Raw genomic sequence first — 16352 nt, forward strand, 5'->3', positions numbered from 1 at the left:
TGGATGTAAGGTGCTCCTGTAGCTACAAAATAAGCCCAAATCATCACCCCTCCACCACCGTGCTTGACAGTTTGTAGGCGGTCTCTGTGCTGGTATGCCGTTTGGTTTTCAACGTGTGGAAAAATATCTCCACTTTGGCTTCATCTGTTCAGAGGACGTTGTTGCCCAAGTCTTGTGTTTGTTCAGATGGAGCTGGGCTGGCATGTTCTGTCAAAGTGAGCAGGTCTTCTGCCAACTTTTCCAAACAAGCTGTACTTGGTCAGTCTGTTTCTAACTTTACTGTCATGAAGTTTAACATGTTACACGCTGAGGCTGATGTAGAGTCTGAGATTGCACGGTCTGAGTTTACTGAGATGTCCACTGCTTAGATCGAATCATTATGCATCTTTCTCACAGGAGGAGGATGGACATCAAAGTGTTTGTAACTCTTCCCAGATTGATGAGCAGCAATAATTACTTATTTAATATCACTGTCGACATCTTTCATTCTTTGCGCTGACAAGATCGTCAGTGCTCTCTGGTGGACACAATATTTAATGGCCTCAATTTCAAAATCATTGCAAGCACAACTTGTGCTTGTTTTTTAATTAATGGCAAACACACTACATATACACCAATACAGGCATTTCTGCACTGCACTCCAAAATTAATAAAGGAATTTTTTTGTTACTTATAAAGTCTACAAACTGAAGCAGGAAACAATTTGCCACTTTTATCGACAAGCTGAGTTAGTTGCTAACTCAGCAGCCATTTTTGTTACTAACATTAACAAAAGCTCTGCATTTAGTAACACCTGTTTACTTACCATTTCCAGCCAAAATGCCTGCTGTGGAAAAATACCTTTAACATTCATAAAATCCCTCAAATCACACTTCAGCGTTGGCACCAAGTTTTTAAAGAATAAAACAGAATGTTTACCTTAGGTCCTTTAAAAAAAATAAATTAAAAAAATTAAGAAAGAATACATTTGAAACTATTAGTCTTTCTCACACCTGATGTTTATTTCAAAATAAGGCACAATTGTTTTAAAAAATAAATAAAACAATCACTGACATTTATAGTAGGTCTTAATAATTGTGTTTAAGGGATTATTGTCAAAAACCAATGCGCTGACATGGATTACAAACCATAGGCGTAAATTTCAAGGGGACACGTGCACCTCCCCAAAATATTAGACTTGAGACACTATGACCTTGTGTCTCCTTTTTGTGTTGTTTTTTTACACAAACAGAGACATTTCCCTCATGAACAGATGCAGAAAAGTTACAGAATGAACCAGAAAGTAATGAAATGAAGTGTCCGATCTAACCAACTGGACAGCTTTGGAAAATTCAAGGAGTGCATAGATTATGAACTTTTAGCTGTATTTTCATAAGTGTTACAGCTTTTCCATTCACACATCAAAGTAATTAACTTTCAGATAAACAATTAAACGACAAATAAGTTTCTGTTTTCCTACTATCTACTATAGAAATGTCTGTTTTTGTTTTACAACAAACAAATAAAGATCATTTTCCTTGAATTAACAAAAAATGGATATTTTATATTTGCAGGACAGTCTAGGTAATGAACTACCTTTTCAGGAACTACTTTTCCTGTAATTTATCACATATACTCACTGGCAAAGCTGTAAGCTTTGTGGATGCTGACTCATCCGGCCCCATTGAAAGGTTTCTTTGGAGGCATGGAAACGAGATATGGCATCCCTGATTTCATTGTGAAAGCTTCTAGTCAACTCTGTAGTGTGCATACACCGCAGCAAACAAACCAAACCACTCCATATATTGTAACAGGAGCTCAACTGTCATTAAAAAAGGAATGTTACTTCTAATCTCTGCACCCTTTTCTTAAGGTTAATTTTATCTCTTTTCGCCTTAACCTCTCAACATGCATCTGAGGTGAACTTCACGATGCCAGAGGTTGCCACAAGGTCATCCTAACAATCACATACTCCCCCTGAAGGGGTCCTGTGGGGCTCTTTTCCATCTTTGAGCGATTCATCACATTCTCAGTCAGCTGCTCAGCGCTGCTGCCGCCTCTTCCGGTGCTGCCGGCGTCCCATATCTTGAAAAGGTCCTACAGGAGGGTCTGGTGTCACCAGGCCATCCGTCATCCTCTGGTAGACCAGCGTGGAGTCAGCTGCTACTGCACACAGCAGCACAGGAAAGCCCCTGTCCAGGACGTGTCGTATGCTGCATAGCAGAGAAGGAAGAAGCCGTAAGATTCAGAGGTTTGGCAGGGTAACCTGTGAGGGTAAAAGTGTGGGAGCTTGACCAGTGTCTTAACACCTTTTGTGAGTCACAGACTGGTGAGCGGGCAGGGGGAGGATCGTCAGAGTGGGCGCTCCTTCCTTCTCCCTTGCTTCCAGCAAAACCACCTGCAGCTCAGAACTCTTCACGCAGGACACCTCCTTCCAGCGCCGCACTGCAGAGAGCAAGAAGCTCAGTGTGAGTGTGAGCCTAAGTTATGACATCAGGTTTTTCTTCCTGTAAGAAAGGAATTAGAGCTGGGAGATGTAAGGAGTCCAGGATACGCTACACAGGGAATCTCAAACTGACTCCCGTGTTTCAGAACCCTGCCAAACTCACCCTCAGTAAGATCCATGTATACAAGAAAAGCTGCATGCACCTGAGCGCTGTCCTCAATCTGCAGGTCCTTCATCTGCTGGTACTGACACACACACACAGATTACTCACAGTACGTTCCTGGCAGACTCCCTGCCTGCACACACAGAGCTGCTCTCACACTCACCGCGGGATGCTGCAGGATCCAGTTCGGAGGAGGACGTTTCTCTCCGCCTGCCGCTCCCGACATGTTCGTTACTAAACAAAGCTGCAAGCGATCACCGGCTCAGTTACCACTACATGACGCCATGCTGTTGTAACGGCACGCTCTCACCCAGTGCGACTGTTAAAATCGTCCGTGCGGAAACGTTTTTGTTGTCCGTGCAAAACACGTACGCAGACAGGAGACCGCTCTCCTTTCTATGGGGCGCCGTTTGTAAAGTGAAACATGCTGAAATTAACGGCAACATTTTTCCACATTTAGCTCAAAACAAGTCATTTTTTACAACATTTAGTAAACCGGAGGTTTTCGGGAAGCTTTTATTTTGGTATTTCCGTTGATCCGTACAATAAATTTGCATATTAGCCTAAACATTTAGATTTAACATTTAACATTTAGATTTAAATATAATATTTAGATTTAACATTTAGATGTAATATTTAACATTTAGATTTAATATTTAACATTTGATGAAAAGTTACAAATATTTTACTAAATGTTGTAAAAAATTACTCGAAAAAACATGTTTTTGTAAGGTTTTGAGCTAAATGTGGAAAAAATGTTGCCGTTAATTTCAGCATGTTTCACTTTACAAACGCGCCCCATACCTTTCGGGGTCTGTATTCAAGTCGGTCATTTCTATTCATCATGCTAGTCCTAAAATTAACTTATAGGTAAATACTGGGCAAAAGTTTTGAGCCACACATCCTTTCTTTGTATTTTGCTTCCGAGGAGACTGACATTTCTGTTATTTTGAAAGTGGTCCTAACAAGACTTCCCCAGACTCTCTGAAAAAATTAGCAGTTTTAATTTAATTTTATGTATGTATGCAAAATATAAAAAGATGAGTGGTGACTCGGGACTTTTGCTCAGTACTCACTAGTTCCTGCATCGTTATAATTACTTTACGTATTACTGACATCTAATAAACTGACTTCCACCAACCGATCTTATAGAAAGAAAGAATAAAAACTGCACTTACAGCTGCCAGATGACTTTATTCATTTTAGCGAGACATTATCTCATCGAAAAATAATAAACAGTAACATTAATGGTGATATTAAATCTGCAGACTCGCAAAGCCTGGTGATCTTTAGATGTATGAGTGCCACTGCCACAAACACTATTAGAGACATTATTGTTAAATGACCTGGAGCCTCTTATCCACACACTGACAGAGACATTACGATAATTCTGCTTAATGTGGTTGATTCCGTAACCAGAGTCTTTATTCAGTCTTTGATCACTTTTTCATTGAATCATATTTTGTCATTTTTGGTTTCGCAATCAGAGCCCATGCATCGCTCCCGTGTCACTTGCTCTCTCTTCACCCTTTCCTCTTATACACAATAAATTCTCCTGAAACCAAGAACCTGTGCTTAAAAATAGATTTACTGTATTCCGGTGTTTAATGTCAGTTGTGTGTCCAGTTCACAGTTTACAGTTCTACGAATACTTCACCTTAAAAACAAAAATCCAACAACATTTATTGACATCATTTAAGGCTGGGGAAACTGGAAAGCCACTTATTCGCCTGAAATCTGAAACCAGTCTTAGACCAAAGGGAGAGGATGTCATCCATAGCATTAATGCTACACTGACAGCTGCGAATGGCAAGTGTGACATTTGAAAATCTCATAAATGTGAGCACACATTTTATCCGTAATAGTAAAAATGCCCACAAGATTTCTGGATTTCTGATAAAACTGGTACCAGTTGGAAGTTTTTTTGACAGTTTGAAACTGGGTGCTGATGAGTTAAGTTCCAGAGGAGCACAGCAGACAGACCTGGCTAAGAGAGCTCAATCACTGGCTGGAAGGTGAAGCTTGAGAAGTTCTCGTGCATATTGTCATACTGGAAAGTCCGGCCTTCTGGTAGGTAGTGAAGAGCATATGAATCTGAGAAATGCAGATTCATAGTATAAGGCTCTTTTGGGATAATTCTGTTCTGATCATTTGTGCGCTGGAAAAGCCATTAAAATATGTTTTTAAAAATGTATTTGCTTGCTCACATTTTTCACAGTCCTCCTCTCAGCTGCAGGCTGTGGCTATAGACATTCAGACGGTGACTGTGACTATAGCTGAGGTCGTCTGCTTTCTCTGACACTGCAACATCTGGAAGCACGTGCAGACTTAAACTGTGCACTGAGGACTTTCATTGTTAAAAACAGCTTCCCTATAGTCAACAGGGATGGACTTAAAATGATGATGGCTGCTGTCGCCCTCTAGGTGGTGCAGCAAGAACTGCAATAGGTGCCCCCACCGCCCCCGCGAGCTTCTGAGGAAGTAGGATTTCGACATGTGGCTCATCATGAGTCCCAAATCCACCTCCTCTGTGATATGAACTCTGAGGATGTTTACGTGTGCCATGTTGAACTCACTGCCTGGGCTGCGGCCCCATTTAACTCTACTCATTTCCTTTCCTGTGTGGTGTGTGTGCTTTTTCTTCTGAGATGGAACGCTGTCTAGTCCCAGCTTCAGATATCAATAAAAATAATATTTGTGTACAAACCTTCCTGGAGTGTCGGTGTGAATTCTTTTTTAAAAGGGGACGAAAAAAGAAAACGTTTAAGAGCCATAATTATATAAACAGACCAGCTGATCCAGAGTCAAGTCAGAAGTTGTTTGAGGACTTCCTAGTAATCCTGGCTTCCACACCTCAAGACTGGCAAATCATAGTGTATGAGTTTTTCCAAAATAAAGTTTGCTTAGGAAAAATATATTGTGTGTAGCCATGATTAAACATCCAGCCAAGTTTAAGTGATAAATGCCTGGAAGTGCTCCTCAGAGTTAACATGCAGGAACATATGGCAATGCAGAAGGGTGGCTGTCAAGAAGTCATTCTTAAGGAAGGAAAACAGGGAAAAAAGGCCGAAATATGCCAAATTGCACAATAACTGGTCTGGAAATCAGTGGGAACAGGTGCGATGGAGAGATTACTCTAAATTTACAAGTTTTGGTTGAAATCATTGTCATTGTGTATGGAGGAGGCCAGGAGAGAGCTGCAACAGTGGGTGTCTACAGCCATCTGTAAAACACGGTGGAGGCTCTGTCATGGTTTAGAGCTGCATTTAGTAGTGTTGGAGATCCTGTTAATATTGATGGAATTATGAATGCAGAAAACTTTTTAAGGTTGACGGTGACAGAAACTGAGAGACTATATATAACCTACATTCAACCTTTGTTAGAGCTATAACGGAAAATGAAACAACGGGACCTCTTTTTTTTTTTAACTATCTTTACAATAATGTACTTCACAAACTGCTTTGAGACTTACTTTGAACGCACCAAACTCTGTGTGTTCAGGTGTGACGTGTCCTCTGCTGCAAAAGTGCTGAGAGCATTGTACATAATGGAGTCAGTAACATGGCCCAACCTATATTTGTGTGGGGCTCTAATTATGGGATACTGATAATATATAGCATCATAGTTTCCTTTCGTGTTATGTAAAGATCTACTTATAGGGAGAGAAGTATCTTTATTAAAACATGAATTCCAAGTCTATTATTTTCTGTTTTATTTAATCTGGTGTGATAACTGTAGTAATGACAGTCAGTTTGTTTTATTAGATAAAGGCAAGAAACATAGCTGTTATAGATGCTGTGTTATAGAAGTCTATTATAATTATATTATAAATATAAAATCAGCAGTTAAAGGAAGCAGATGTTTTTGCGTGGCGGCGACACTGTGAAAATGCATTATTGGAGTGAACTATGCCAATTCAAGAGAAAAAGCTCTCTTGGAGACAAGAAGGAGTCCTTGATCATATACTACAACTCCTCTCCTCACAGTAACACCATATTTAATACCACGTTCAAATGCCATGTTAGCTAGAGCACTGAGTCATGGGAGGTACACTGCTTTGCTTAAAGCCACCTGAACTGTGACCTTTAATTGAGGTTTCTGCTCACTGAAATAGTTGACATTTCATAAAGTATGACATGCTCTTTGAAAACCTTCAGGGAAATACTACAGTCATACTGCTATTAACCTATGATTAGCATGCCTATTAGCATATTAAGCTATGTTTTTAAGTGTAGTTGAAAGTAGCTTTAGCATCATAGTTTTTGAGAAGTTATTGCTACATTTGAGTTGTGTTGTAGTTCATTTATAGCATAAAGATAAATGTTTAACAAATCTGCTGATTAACCTGGAAAAAAACATATTCTGTAACAACAAATGTGCTTGAGTTTGTATACAATACATGGACTGTATGTAGGTACGCGTATGTAGATGGAGTTATGATATATTCAAAGTGAGCATCAGAATGGGGAGGATGGTTGCTGGTGCTGGACGGTCTGAGTATTTCACAAACTGCTAATCTACTGGGATTTCCCCCACACAACCGTCTCTATGGTTTACAGAGAAGAAGAAAATATCCAGTGAGCTGCAGTTTGCTGATGCTAGAGGTCGGAATAGAATGGCTTTAAGCTGATAAGAAGGTAACAGTAACTCAAACAAGCACTTATTAAAGTCTGTGAGAGACCATCTCTGAACCTTGAAGCAGATGGGCCACAGCAGCAGAAGACCACAGCAGTTGTCACTCCTGTCAGCCGAGAACAAAATGAGGCTGCAAATTACACAGGCTCACCAAAATTGGATAAAAATTAGAAAAATATTCTGTTGTATGTTGAGTGTCAATTTGTGCTGTGACATTTGGATGGTAGCTTTTGGCATAAGAAACACAAAAGCATGGATGCATCACATCTTGTATCAACAACTCAGGCTGGTGATATTTTCTTGGCATACTTTGGGGTACAAACTGAGCCTTGTATGAACACCAAAGCCTACTTGCCAAAATCCATTCCTTTATGGCCACAGTCTTTCCATCTTCTGCCGGAACACAATGTCATAAATACTCTCAAACTTGTTTCTTGAACAATCTTGAGTTGAGTTCACTGCACTCAAATATCCTCCACAGTTAACAGATCTCAATCCATTAGAGCACCTTTGGGATGTGGTGAACCAGGAGATTTTCATCACGGATATGCAGCCAACAAATCTGCAGCTCAGTTCTATTCAATTCAATTCATATAGCACTAAATCACAGCAGAGGTCATTTCAAGGTGCATTAATAATAATAATAATAATAATGGATACTTTATTGATCCCCATGGGGAAATTACTTGTTTTTCTCTGCATTTGACCCATTCACTCAGTGAAGCAGTGGGCAGCCCACTAAGCAGGCGCCCGGGGAGCAGTGTGTAGGGACGGTACCTTACTCAGGGGTACCTCAGGGTAGCCGTTAAGTGGATTCGAACCGCCGACCTTCCGATCATGGGGCGACCACTTTACCTACTGAGCTATCCCTTACATTGTAAGGTAAAGATCCTACAATAATACAGAGAAAACCCCAACAATCAAGCGACCATCTCTGGACGAGCACTTGGCAACAGTGGGAAGGAAAAACTCTCTTAACAGAAAGAAACTGCCAGCAGAACCAAACTGGGAGAGGGGCAGGCATCTGTCCCAAACAGCTTGGGATGAGGGGAGGAAGACTATAATCTACAGGGAAGGTTTCCAACACCTTGTTGAATCCATGCTACAAATAATTAAGGGCGAATGAATGAAAAGGAGATTTGCAAAGTGCACCTATTAAAGTGGGTAGTGAGCCTGTTTATCCCTAAAGGGAGGGTTGCTCATAATATCATTTTAGTGTGAAAGGCATTAACTTAGTTAGTTGGATACTAGTTAAAATATAATATTTTAAATCTTTTTAGGCGAGTTAATAATACCCTAAATGGTCCGCAGAACAAAGCACATTAGGACCATAATTCATGTAACATATTTACTATCAACAACGAATAATTAGGAAGCTGATTTAGATCTCAAATAATGGCAAACTACTGGTCATACAGAATAAGCGCTATATAATACAGCCAATGGGCTACTAATAATTCACACTAACTAATCCACCAGTGTGTGAATGTGAGTGAATGAATAGTGGAATTGTAAAGCGCTTTGAGGGTCTCGAAAAGCACTATATAAATGCAATCCATTATTATTATTATTATTATTAATACTAATAATATGCAATAGCTAACAGTTATCACTTGTAGCATACAATACAGTATTGCTAAGTTATTTATATAATTTACACCGTCTTCATTAGACAGATGAAAAAAAAATGCACAAATAAAAGATGAACTTAATTTTTATTTCTTAAAAATAGCACAGGTCAAGCAAACATTGGAAACATTTAATATTAGTACTGTTCCATATCACAAAATGAGTTATGAAAAGAATAATTAAACCACACAAACCATATAAGTTTTTCGATATGTAATAAATTAATCAGCATAACATAAGAAACAAAACCATGCTTTGTACTTCTGTGTCGCACAGGAAATATTGAAACTCCAATGCCGAAAATTTAAGACACCTGAGAATATAAATATCAAAACAGCTTGCTGCAGCAATTATTTAGTTCCACGGTTCCTCCACATCTAAAGCTTTGATAAGAGGACTTTTTAAAAAATTACATTAATGTAAAAATTAGCATCAATTTAAAAAAAAAAAAAAAAAAAAGAACATCCATTTCTGTACAATGTGCATATCTGAGATAGTGTGGTGACAAGAAAAAAAGAAAATGCCTTTTTGCCCCCAGCTCTTGGTGAGGCGGCGCAGCAAAAATTAAATCCGAAATGGACTCAACTCCAAGCCACATTCAGTGATGTGAGCAAACAGATTTTGGATTGAACATATTCAATCATCATTCTCAGTGAAATGACAGTCTGCAAATATTTTTACTTTGTATTTAATTGCCCCCTTTTTCAACTTCTGCTCCAGCGAGTAGTGAAGTTTAACCCTTTGTAGATCTGAGCTTTAACGACTATGGAGATTAAACTGCTACTGTCTATTCACAACAACAGGTCACTGAGGAAAAGAAGAAGCAGCTACACAGGTAGTAAAGGTGTTGCATATTGAGTCAGTAAGGACGAGGGTACGTAACAGGCCATCTGGCTGATAAAAACAACTCTTTTCTTAAAAATCGAAGGCTCGATGGTTTTATAGGAATTTCTGAAAGACTGGTTGGATGGATTTTACACAGACACTGCAGAAAAAAAAACAACTGTTTTGACTGTGAGGTATGTTCTTCTTGTGACAATATAGCTTGAGAGTCTATATCAGACGCGTTTGCTCTTCTGATAAACAGTCCACTCGTTCAAGGTCACTGCCAGCAGCAACCGAAAACTTTCAAAAGCTCGGCATTCACTTCAAAGAAAACAGCTCCAATTAAAATGAAATCGACGGGAAAACGAAGACGGCGTGACACGAATCAGCGAGACAATCGCGCCGATCTTAATGTGGAGGAAAGCGAAACAGATCTGGGGAAGCCAATCCCATCTAGACACATTACACAACAAAAGAGATGGCCTGGATGACTGAGAAAACACAAAAATAAGGAAAGGAAAAGGCAGGGTTTTTTTTGTTTTGTTTTTTTAAAAACCACTGGTTATCAACACAAAGTTCCACAGTGCCCACTTGGAGTAACACAGTAACAGTGCAAGCCATTACACTATCCAGCAAAATATACCTGTGAGAAAAAAGTGCTTATTGCATAATGAGTTTCTGTTATGCGCCTGCAAGAGGGCACACATACCTATACAATGATCCAACTGTAAACATGGTGCAAAGTAGTTATGACATAGTTTAAGGCTTTCAAAGTTTCCTGAAGAAGTGTTCACTGAGTTAAAGGAATATGTCCATAAGCGGGACAAACAGTGGAAATATTAAAAAAAGAAATAACACATGCACACACACACTCTCTATTCAGACCTGGACACTACAAGTGGGTCATAAGTACATAAAATACATTACAGGTTTGACTGATTTGGTAAATGGTGGATCTAATATTTTGGATGGGTTCATTCCTGAAATCGAAACTGATCATTTCATATAGATTTAGGTGCCAGCGTCCCTAAATCTACCGAACAGGTTCCGATCAAATCCACATTTGTGTATCACTATTCAAATCAAACACCGGTGGAACTTTTATCATCAGGGATGCACTGATATACAAGCAAAAACTGTGACTGGCCGATGACCGATATAAGACTGAATCTACCGATAGTTATCTGTTGTGTCAAATTAACTGGGATCTACTTTGTTTCCAGGGCATAAAAGAGTTCATAAACAACAACAAAAACTAAACACAAGAGTAGAAAAAATACTGGGCTTGGATATCGGGGAAATTTTGTGTTTTTCCGACATTGGAACCGACCTGGAATTTCACAATCAGTGCATCCCCAAGTATTATTAATGGCTGCTTCAGTGACACGACTGCACAGCCCACATTTATAATGTGTAGATGAGGGGAAAAAAAAACGTTCCACTGATCTAATCTTCTCAGAATTTGTTTTTGGTTTCCACATAATCAGTTACAGTAAGATTTTGCCCCACCCCTCTCCCGATGCTACTCATAAGACTCTGATTTATCTGCTGTTAAAAGAAATAACTGGCACGTGTCTATATTTTGTCATCTTTCTCCCTCGATGAGGAAGTGAATGCTTTTACTTTGAAGGCAGCAGGCTTAAAAACAAAACGAAAAAAAAAATAAATTAAAAAAAATCAACTTGCATACAAAACATTTCTCATTTCTGTCAATACAAAAAAAAAAAAGAAAAAAAAAAGGTAAATCTAAAATAAACCGCACACACCAACACTCACAGGCAATGCCATTCTATCAAGCATACGTACTGTATGTTACCCCTAATATAAGGACTACAATTCATCACATGTATTATTCTGCTAGTAGCATTACCATTTTTTTTCTACATTAAAAGCTTAAAGCTTATATACATTTGCATCAGGTTTAGACATAATACTGCTGTGTATTATGTGTCAGCATTTCATTGATGATAACTGGTGGAGCCTTAATGATGGCGTGCAAACAACTCTTCTACATTGAAATTCGATCCACTTTCAGGCTAAAATGAGTATTTGATCTACACTTGAATTGGATATATGTGAAAAAATATTGACTTCAACGGAGATGGTTACTGAAGCCGTATTAAAAAAACATGAAGGAATGTGTCACCGCTAGAACTTAATATCAGCAAAGCTACAAACAAACAAAGATTTTTAACAAGCATCTATCCATCGCCTCACTATCTAACATCCCAATATTGTGCTACTCATGGTAAATAAAGGTTACTAACAAGGTAGAAATGAACCACAAGAAAACCAGAGGATTATTTGGCTGATGATGATGATGAATGTGCAGATTTGTACAGACAATAATATAAAGAAATCCCTGCAATCTGTGAAAGTGTTTCAGTTTGAGACGATGAGGTTACCTTCAGGGTTGGGTTTGATTTTAATCGACTGAAATCTGCTTCGTGATTCTCGTTCTTATCGAATCCTGAGATCAAAATTTTACGAAAGGCAGAAAAAAGAATTCCTGTGATAAACGTATGCTGCCATCAGGTGGATATCCACAACGAGGTATTCTTGATTTGATTTTTTGGTTTAAACGAAATACAATATTTGTGCTAGCTGTGTGTGTTTCACTTCTATGGCAGTTAAAACCTACTGATTTTTATTTCAGCAGGCTATGTTGCAAAACACCGTTTAGTACTTTTCCAAGGCATGCTGGGACTTTTGCAACTTTTATGTGATATACCTGGCATTAAATTCTTGGGATCTCATCCACAAAACTCTTTTGTGGTCTAATATCACTGCTACTGATGCAGGACAGTAAAAACTACATTCTCATATCATCCTGCAGTAAGTCTACCTTCATGCCTCTAACTTTCCTTAACTGCAGTGATTACATTTCACTCTATCATTATTGGGTTTTCTGAGGCTTAGCCTAGTCTGCCATACTGTAAACATCACACACACACGCTCATGTAACTGCCGATGCAAATGGAAGCACAGTAGGTCCAAAGTCTTGCTTTCAGGAAACGACAAGTGGAACCAAAAGCCGCATTTCTTAACGAGTCCCCGGTTCTCTTAGGTTCGTAACAATTTTCAAACCCAACCCTGGTTGTTGTTGAGTGGGTGGACAGTGTTCATGTGACTCAACTGTGTGGACACAGAGACGCATCCAGCTCTGCGTGTGTATGTTTGTGTGTACGTGCACATTTGTTTTTAGTGCAACACAGCAATGCTAAGTCCTAACTAGTGGATCTGATTGTAGTCGGTTCACTTGAAACTAACGTTGACCGTCTTGTGCTCCCGTCAGTGCACAGCAAACCCACGCCACCCTAATTGTGCACGTCCGGATCAGAAGCTGAGGACGCGCCCCTGTTGCGCCCCAACATGGATGGCTTGAAGTCGGGATGACGGCGGGCGTGCTTGATCAGGTGGTCGCTGCGCATGAAGCGCTTGTTGCACAGCGGGCACTGGAAGCGTTTTTCCCCTGTGTGGGTGCGAGTGTGGCGGGCGAGCTCATCGGAGCGGGCAAACTTCTTCACACAGTTAGGCCAGACGCACGGAAAGGGCCTCTCACCTGGACACGAAGGCAACAGAGAGCAGAGAGAAATCAGTCGCCAGGTTTGCAGAGAAAGCACACAAGACGGTGTTTCATGACTAAACAGACAAACACACGGGAACAGAAATGCTACTCCCTTCTCTCTGACGAGAATCGGTTTTACAATAAACAACTGCATACATAAAAGGAAACAAAAATGCACTATTTTCACTGATCTTTGATCTATGATTGGTTAAGGTGCAAATTTCTGCAACTAACAGCCTAACTATGAAATAAAACGTCAGAAAAAGTGAACAGTTCCTGCTGCCAAAAATGCCCCACGGCCTCGGGTCATTAAACCTCCACATTATTCAATAATGTATAAAAAACAAATGTTTACATGTGAAAAGGTAAAACCATGAAGTATGGATTGAAAATGTCAAAGTAAAAGCTGACAAAATTTAAACTCATGGACTGTTTTGGATTAATTCACTTTCGTGTCATTTCAGTTCGCACGTGTGCTTTATTTTGCCTCTAATACATCACATCAAACTGATTCTTCATATCTTTTGTGTAGTCCTCAGATATAAGTCGCTGTTGAAGCCCACATTATTCTGTGCTTTCAAATGAACTAGGAAGGGAAAAACAGGTTTTGTATGCTTACAGTTTGTGTTATTGCACAATGAAGGAATCTGTTAATCTGATTACTTAAATCAGATCGATTTAAACACAGTGACACAAATGTAACACCTGCATTACCACTTTTCACGTATATTTAGATACGTGAAAAAAAGATATAGGATCTAGATGGCTAAGATTAGCCTTCCTGGGCTACTACTAGGCTTAATCTCCGGCAGGCAACACGAGTCAAACCCAGGATAAGCGAGTGGGATGCTCGGTGCCATTTGCAAGATCACAAAGCCTGGCCACGTTGTTGCTGCAGAACTCTGTGGGCGTTCCCACAACACCGTCTTTGAGCCGTTTCCTGCCCTTAATCCATTTGCGCCTGCTCAGTGACACTGGACACGCCAAATCCAATGATTTGCGAGAAAAAAATCACACTTAAAGTCACTAATAAAGTTACGCTATCGTTCTGACGGATGAACTATTCACAACCAATCTGCCTTTATTACATAATTAAAACACATGGGTGAGGTGTATGGTGACGTGTAATTACGTATTCACTCAGAAAACACCCCAAATGCGTTGAAAAACCTATATATGGCAAAGGGGTGGCGCATCCAGAACTGGATATCAATACATTTGATCAATAATTTACACATCGCGGAGGATTGATTTCAACTTGTCAGCATAGGTGAGGGTGAGAGTGTGATGCCCAGAGAAAAACTACACAGCGCCAAGCACTTGCTGAGGCCTTTTACGTTGTCCCACTATCATTTTCAGCGCTTTCAACTTTAAGGTTTCGTCTTACGTTCATTTCATATGCAAATCCAGCCGAGAGGAAGACTTTCGTCACAGGTTTTAACGTCCAGCCCAGTTCTTTTGTTGGTTTACTTCTTTGTCAGACTCCGAGGGGAGCGTTTCCCCCTTTGTTTGGCTAAATTACTTTAACAAGTTCTAAAAAGAAAAAAAAATCATAAAGAAGCAGCCAGCAGGCACGCTTACAGTAGTTAGTGAAAGGCACAGCACTCCCACCCCTCATATAGGTCTGATTAAACGATAAAACCGTCTGCTTACATGGCACCGAGGAAAGCAGAAGTTGGGGGTACAAAGTTGAGCTATGCCAAGGGTCTAGCTAAGGCTGTGTAAATACATGACATGTGAACTGCTGACATGACCGATGTGTTGTGGTCGTTCCCCTCCATACCTGTGTGCGTCCGGATGTGTGCCTTCAGGTGGGAAGATTTCCCATAAACTCTGTCGCATCCGTTAAAAGTGCACCGGTGTCGCTTCACCCCTCCTCCTGCTCCCCCGGCCCGCTGCTGGTGCTGCTGTCCGGGGACCGGGGTGGCGGTGGGGGTCATGGTAGGGGTGGTCGGGTCGGACAACGTGGTGTAACCGCTCTCCCCACCACACGAGGAGTTGCTGTTCTCCGAATAGGCCGACATGGGGCGGAACTTGCCGTGTAGGTCGGTGAGGATACCGGCCACCGCCACCACGTTAGCTCCCTCCAGCCTCAGCGTGTCCCGCACTTCCCTGTCCTCACTCGACCCTTCGGGCTCCCCGGGGAGCAGGCCCACCGAGGCAGGCTGGTTGGCGGGGGCGACCGGGGTGGGTCTGTGTAGAACAGGACCGCTAGATATCGATACCAGACACTCGGCAGCGAAATAATCAGACGACGCAATCAGCGACATCGTTATCTACTTTGCTTTGTTGTATTTAGCTAAAAAAACAAAAAACAAAAACAAGAGTTAAAAAACAATCGACCAGGAGGGGCTAACGGTAACGTTCGTCTGATCCCGACCTCGTTTTCATCAAACTGGACGAACAAACCGCTTCCAGCAGAGCCTTGTTACCGCCATACAGCGTCTCAGCAGCTTGAGAATCACTGGATAAAACAAAGAAACGGCACGTTTACATGCAATAACACACTAAGACCGTGTTAATTCTCCCGGTCCAACATGCGTGCCCCTCACTGTCTGACGGTTCATTGTGTCTGAGCCTCCCAGAAGCCGGTCAAACCTACGCCCCCTGGTCCCGGACTGACGATGCGTTCGGGCTCATCGGAGAACGCCTTTTGGTGGCGTACACTGGTACAAATGTCTACAAAGCTCTGGATAATTCTCTGATTTTGTTGTTACAGATACCCACATCCGTGTCATTTAACAGATATGGCAAACTCACCCATGTACTGAAGATAAAAACTGACATAATTTGAAGATATCATCGTGTAGGTACACCTGTGAACGTGTCATTTTTTTAAACGCTAAATCATACTTATGGCTATAAAGGTAACAAGCTAAATAGTTGTGCAAAGTCATGCCTGAAATTTGCGGCAAAAGGCGGTTAATGTCTATATTTTTTTACAGGAAGTTGTAAAATACGATTTTTCAGAGTCTTGAATGCCGCGCGGACCAGAATCTCGCAGTGACTGACGTCGCAGCACGGGCGTGGACCGCGGGGTTGGGTGCATCGTGGAAAGTAGGTGGCACTGGAAGCCTGCCTGTTAAACGATGGGGGAAGGAGATGGG

At 40.7% G+C, this 16352-nt stretch overlaps 2 protein-coding genes across 4 annotated transcripts; both read right to left on the reverse strand.

Moving 5' to 3' along the window:
• Positions 1 to 979: 979 nt before the first annotated feature.
• Positions 980 to 2958, reverse strand: tsen15 (TSEN15 tRNA splicing endonuclease subunit). Of its 2 annotated transcripts, none has more exons than XM_026149847.1 (4): positions 2752 to 2958; positions 2589 to 2664; positions 2289 to 2424; positions 980 to 2192 (listed from the first exon to the last, which is right to left on the reverse strand). In XM_026149847.1, the coding sequence occupies exons 1-4, from the start codon at positions 2812 to 2814 to the stop codon at positions 2021 to 2023; spliced, it is 447 nt and encodes a 148-aa protein (XP_026005632.1). In that variant the 5' UTR covers positions 2815 to 2958; the 3' UTR covers positions 980 to 2020. The 2 variants fall into 2 exon arrangements, with proteins under 2 accessions (XP_026005632.1, XP_026005631.1); XM_026149846.1 differs by having other exon boundaries at positions 2589 to 2670; positions 2752 to 2954.
• An 8419-nt stretch (positions 2959 to 11377) lies between these two features.
• Positions 11378 to 15838, reverse strand: LOC113010647 (Krueppel-like factor 9). Of its 2 annotated transcripts, XM_026149823.1 has the most exons (3): positions 15626 to 15838; positions 15029 to 15544; positions 11378 to 13239 (listed from the first exon to the last, which is right to left on the reverse strand). In XM_026149823.1, exons 2-3 carry the CDS (start codon positions 15513 to 15515, stop codon positions 12995 to 12997), a joined length of 732 nt encoding a protein of 243 aa, XP_026005608.1. In that variant the 5' UTR covers positions 15516 to 15544; positions 15626 to 15838; the 3' UTR covers positions 11378 to 12994. The 2 variants fall into 2 exon arrangements, with proteins under 2 accessions (XP_026005608.1, XP_026005607.1); XM_026149822.1 differs by having other exon boundaries at positions 15029 to 15838.
• Positions 15839 to 16352: the final 514 nt, after the last annotated feature.

This window comes from Astatotilapia calliptera, chromosome 18 (assembly GCF_900246225.1).
Source record: "Astatotilapia calliptera chromosome 18, fAstCal1.2, whole genome shotgun sequence".
Taxonomy (NCBI): Eukaryota; Metazoa; Chordata; class Actinopteri; order Cichliformes; family Cichlidae; genus Astatotilapia; species Astatotilapia calliptera.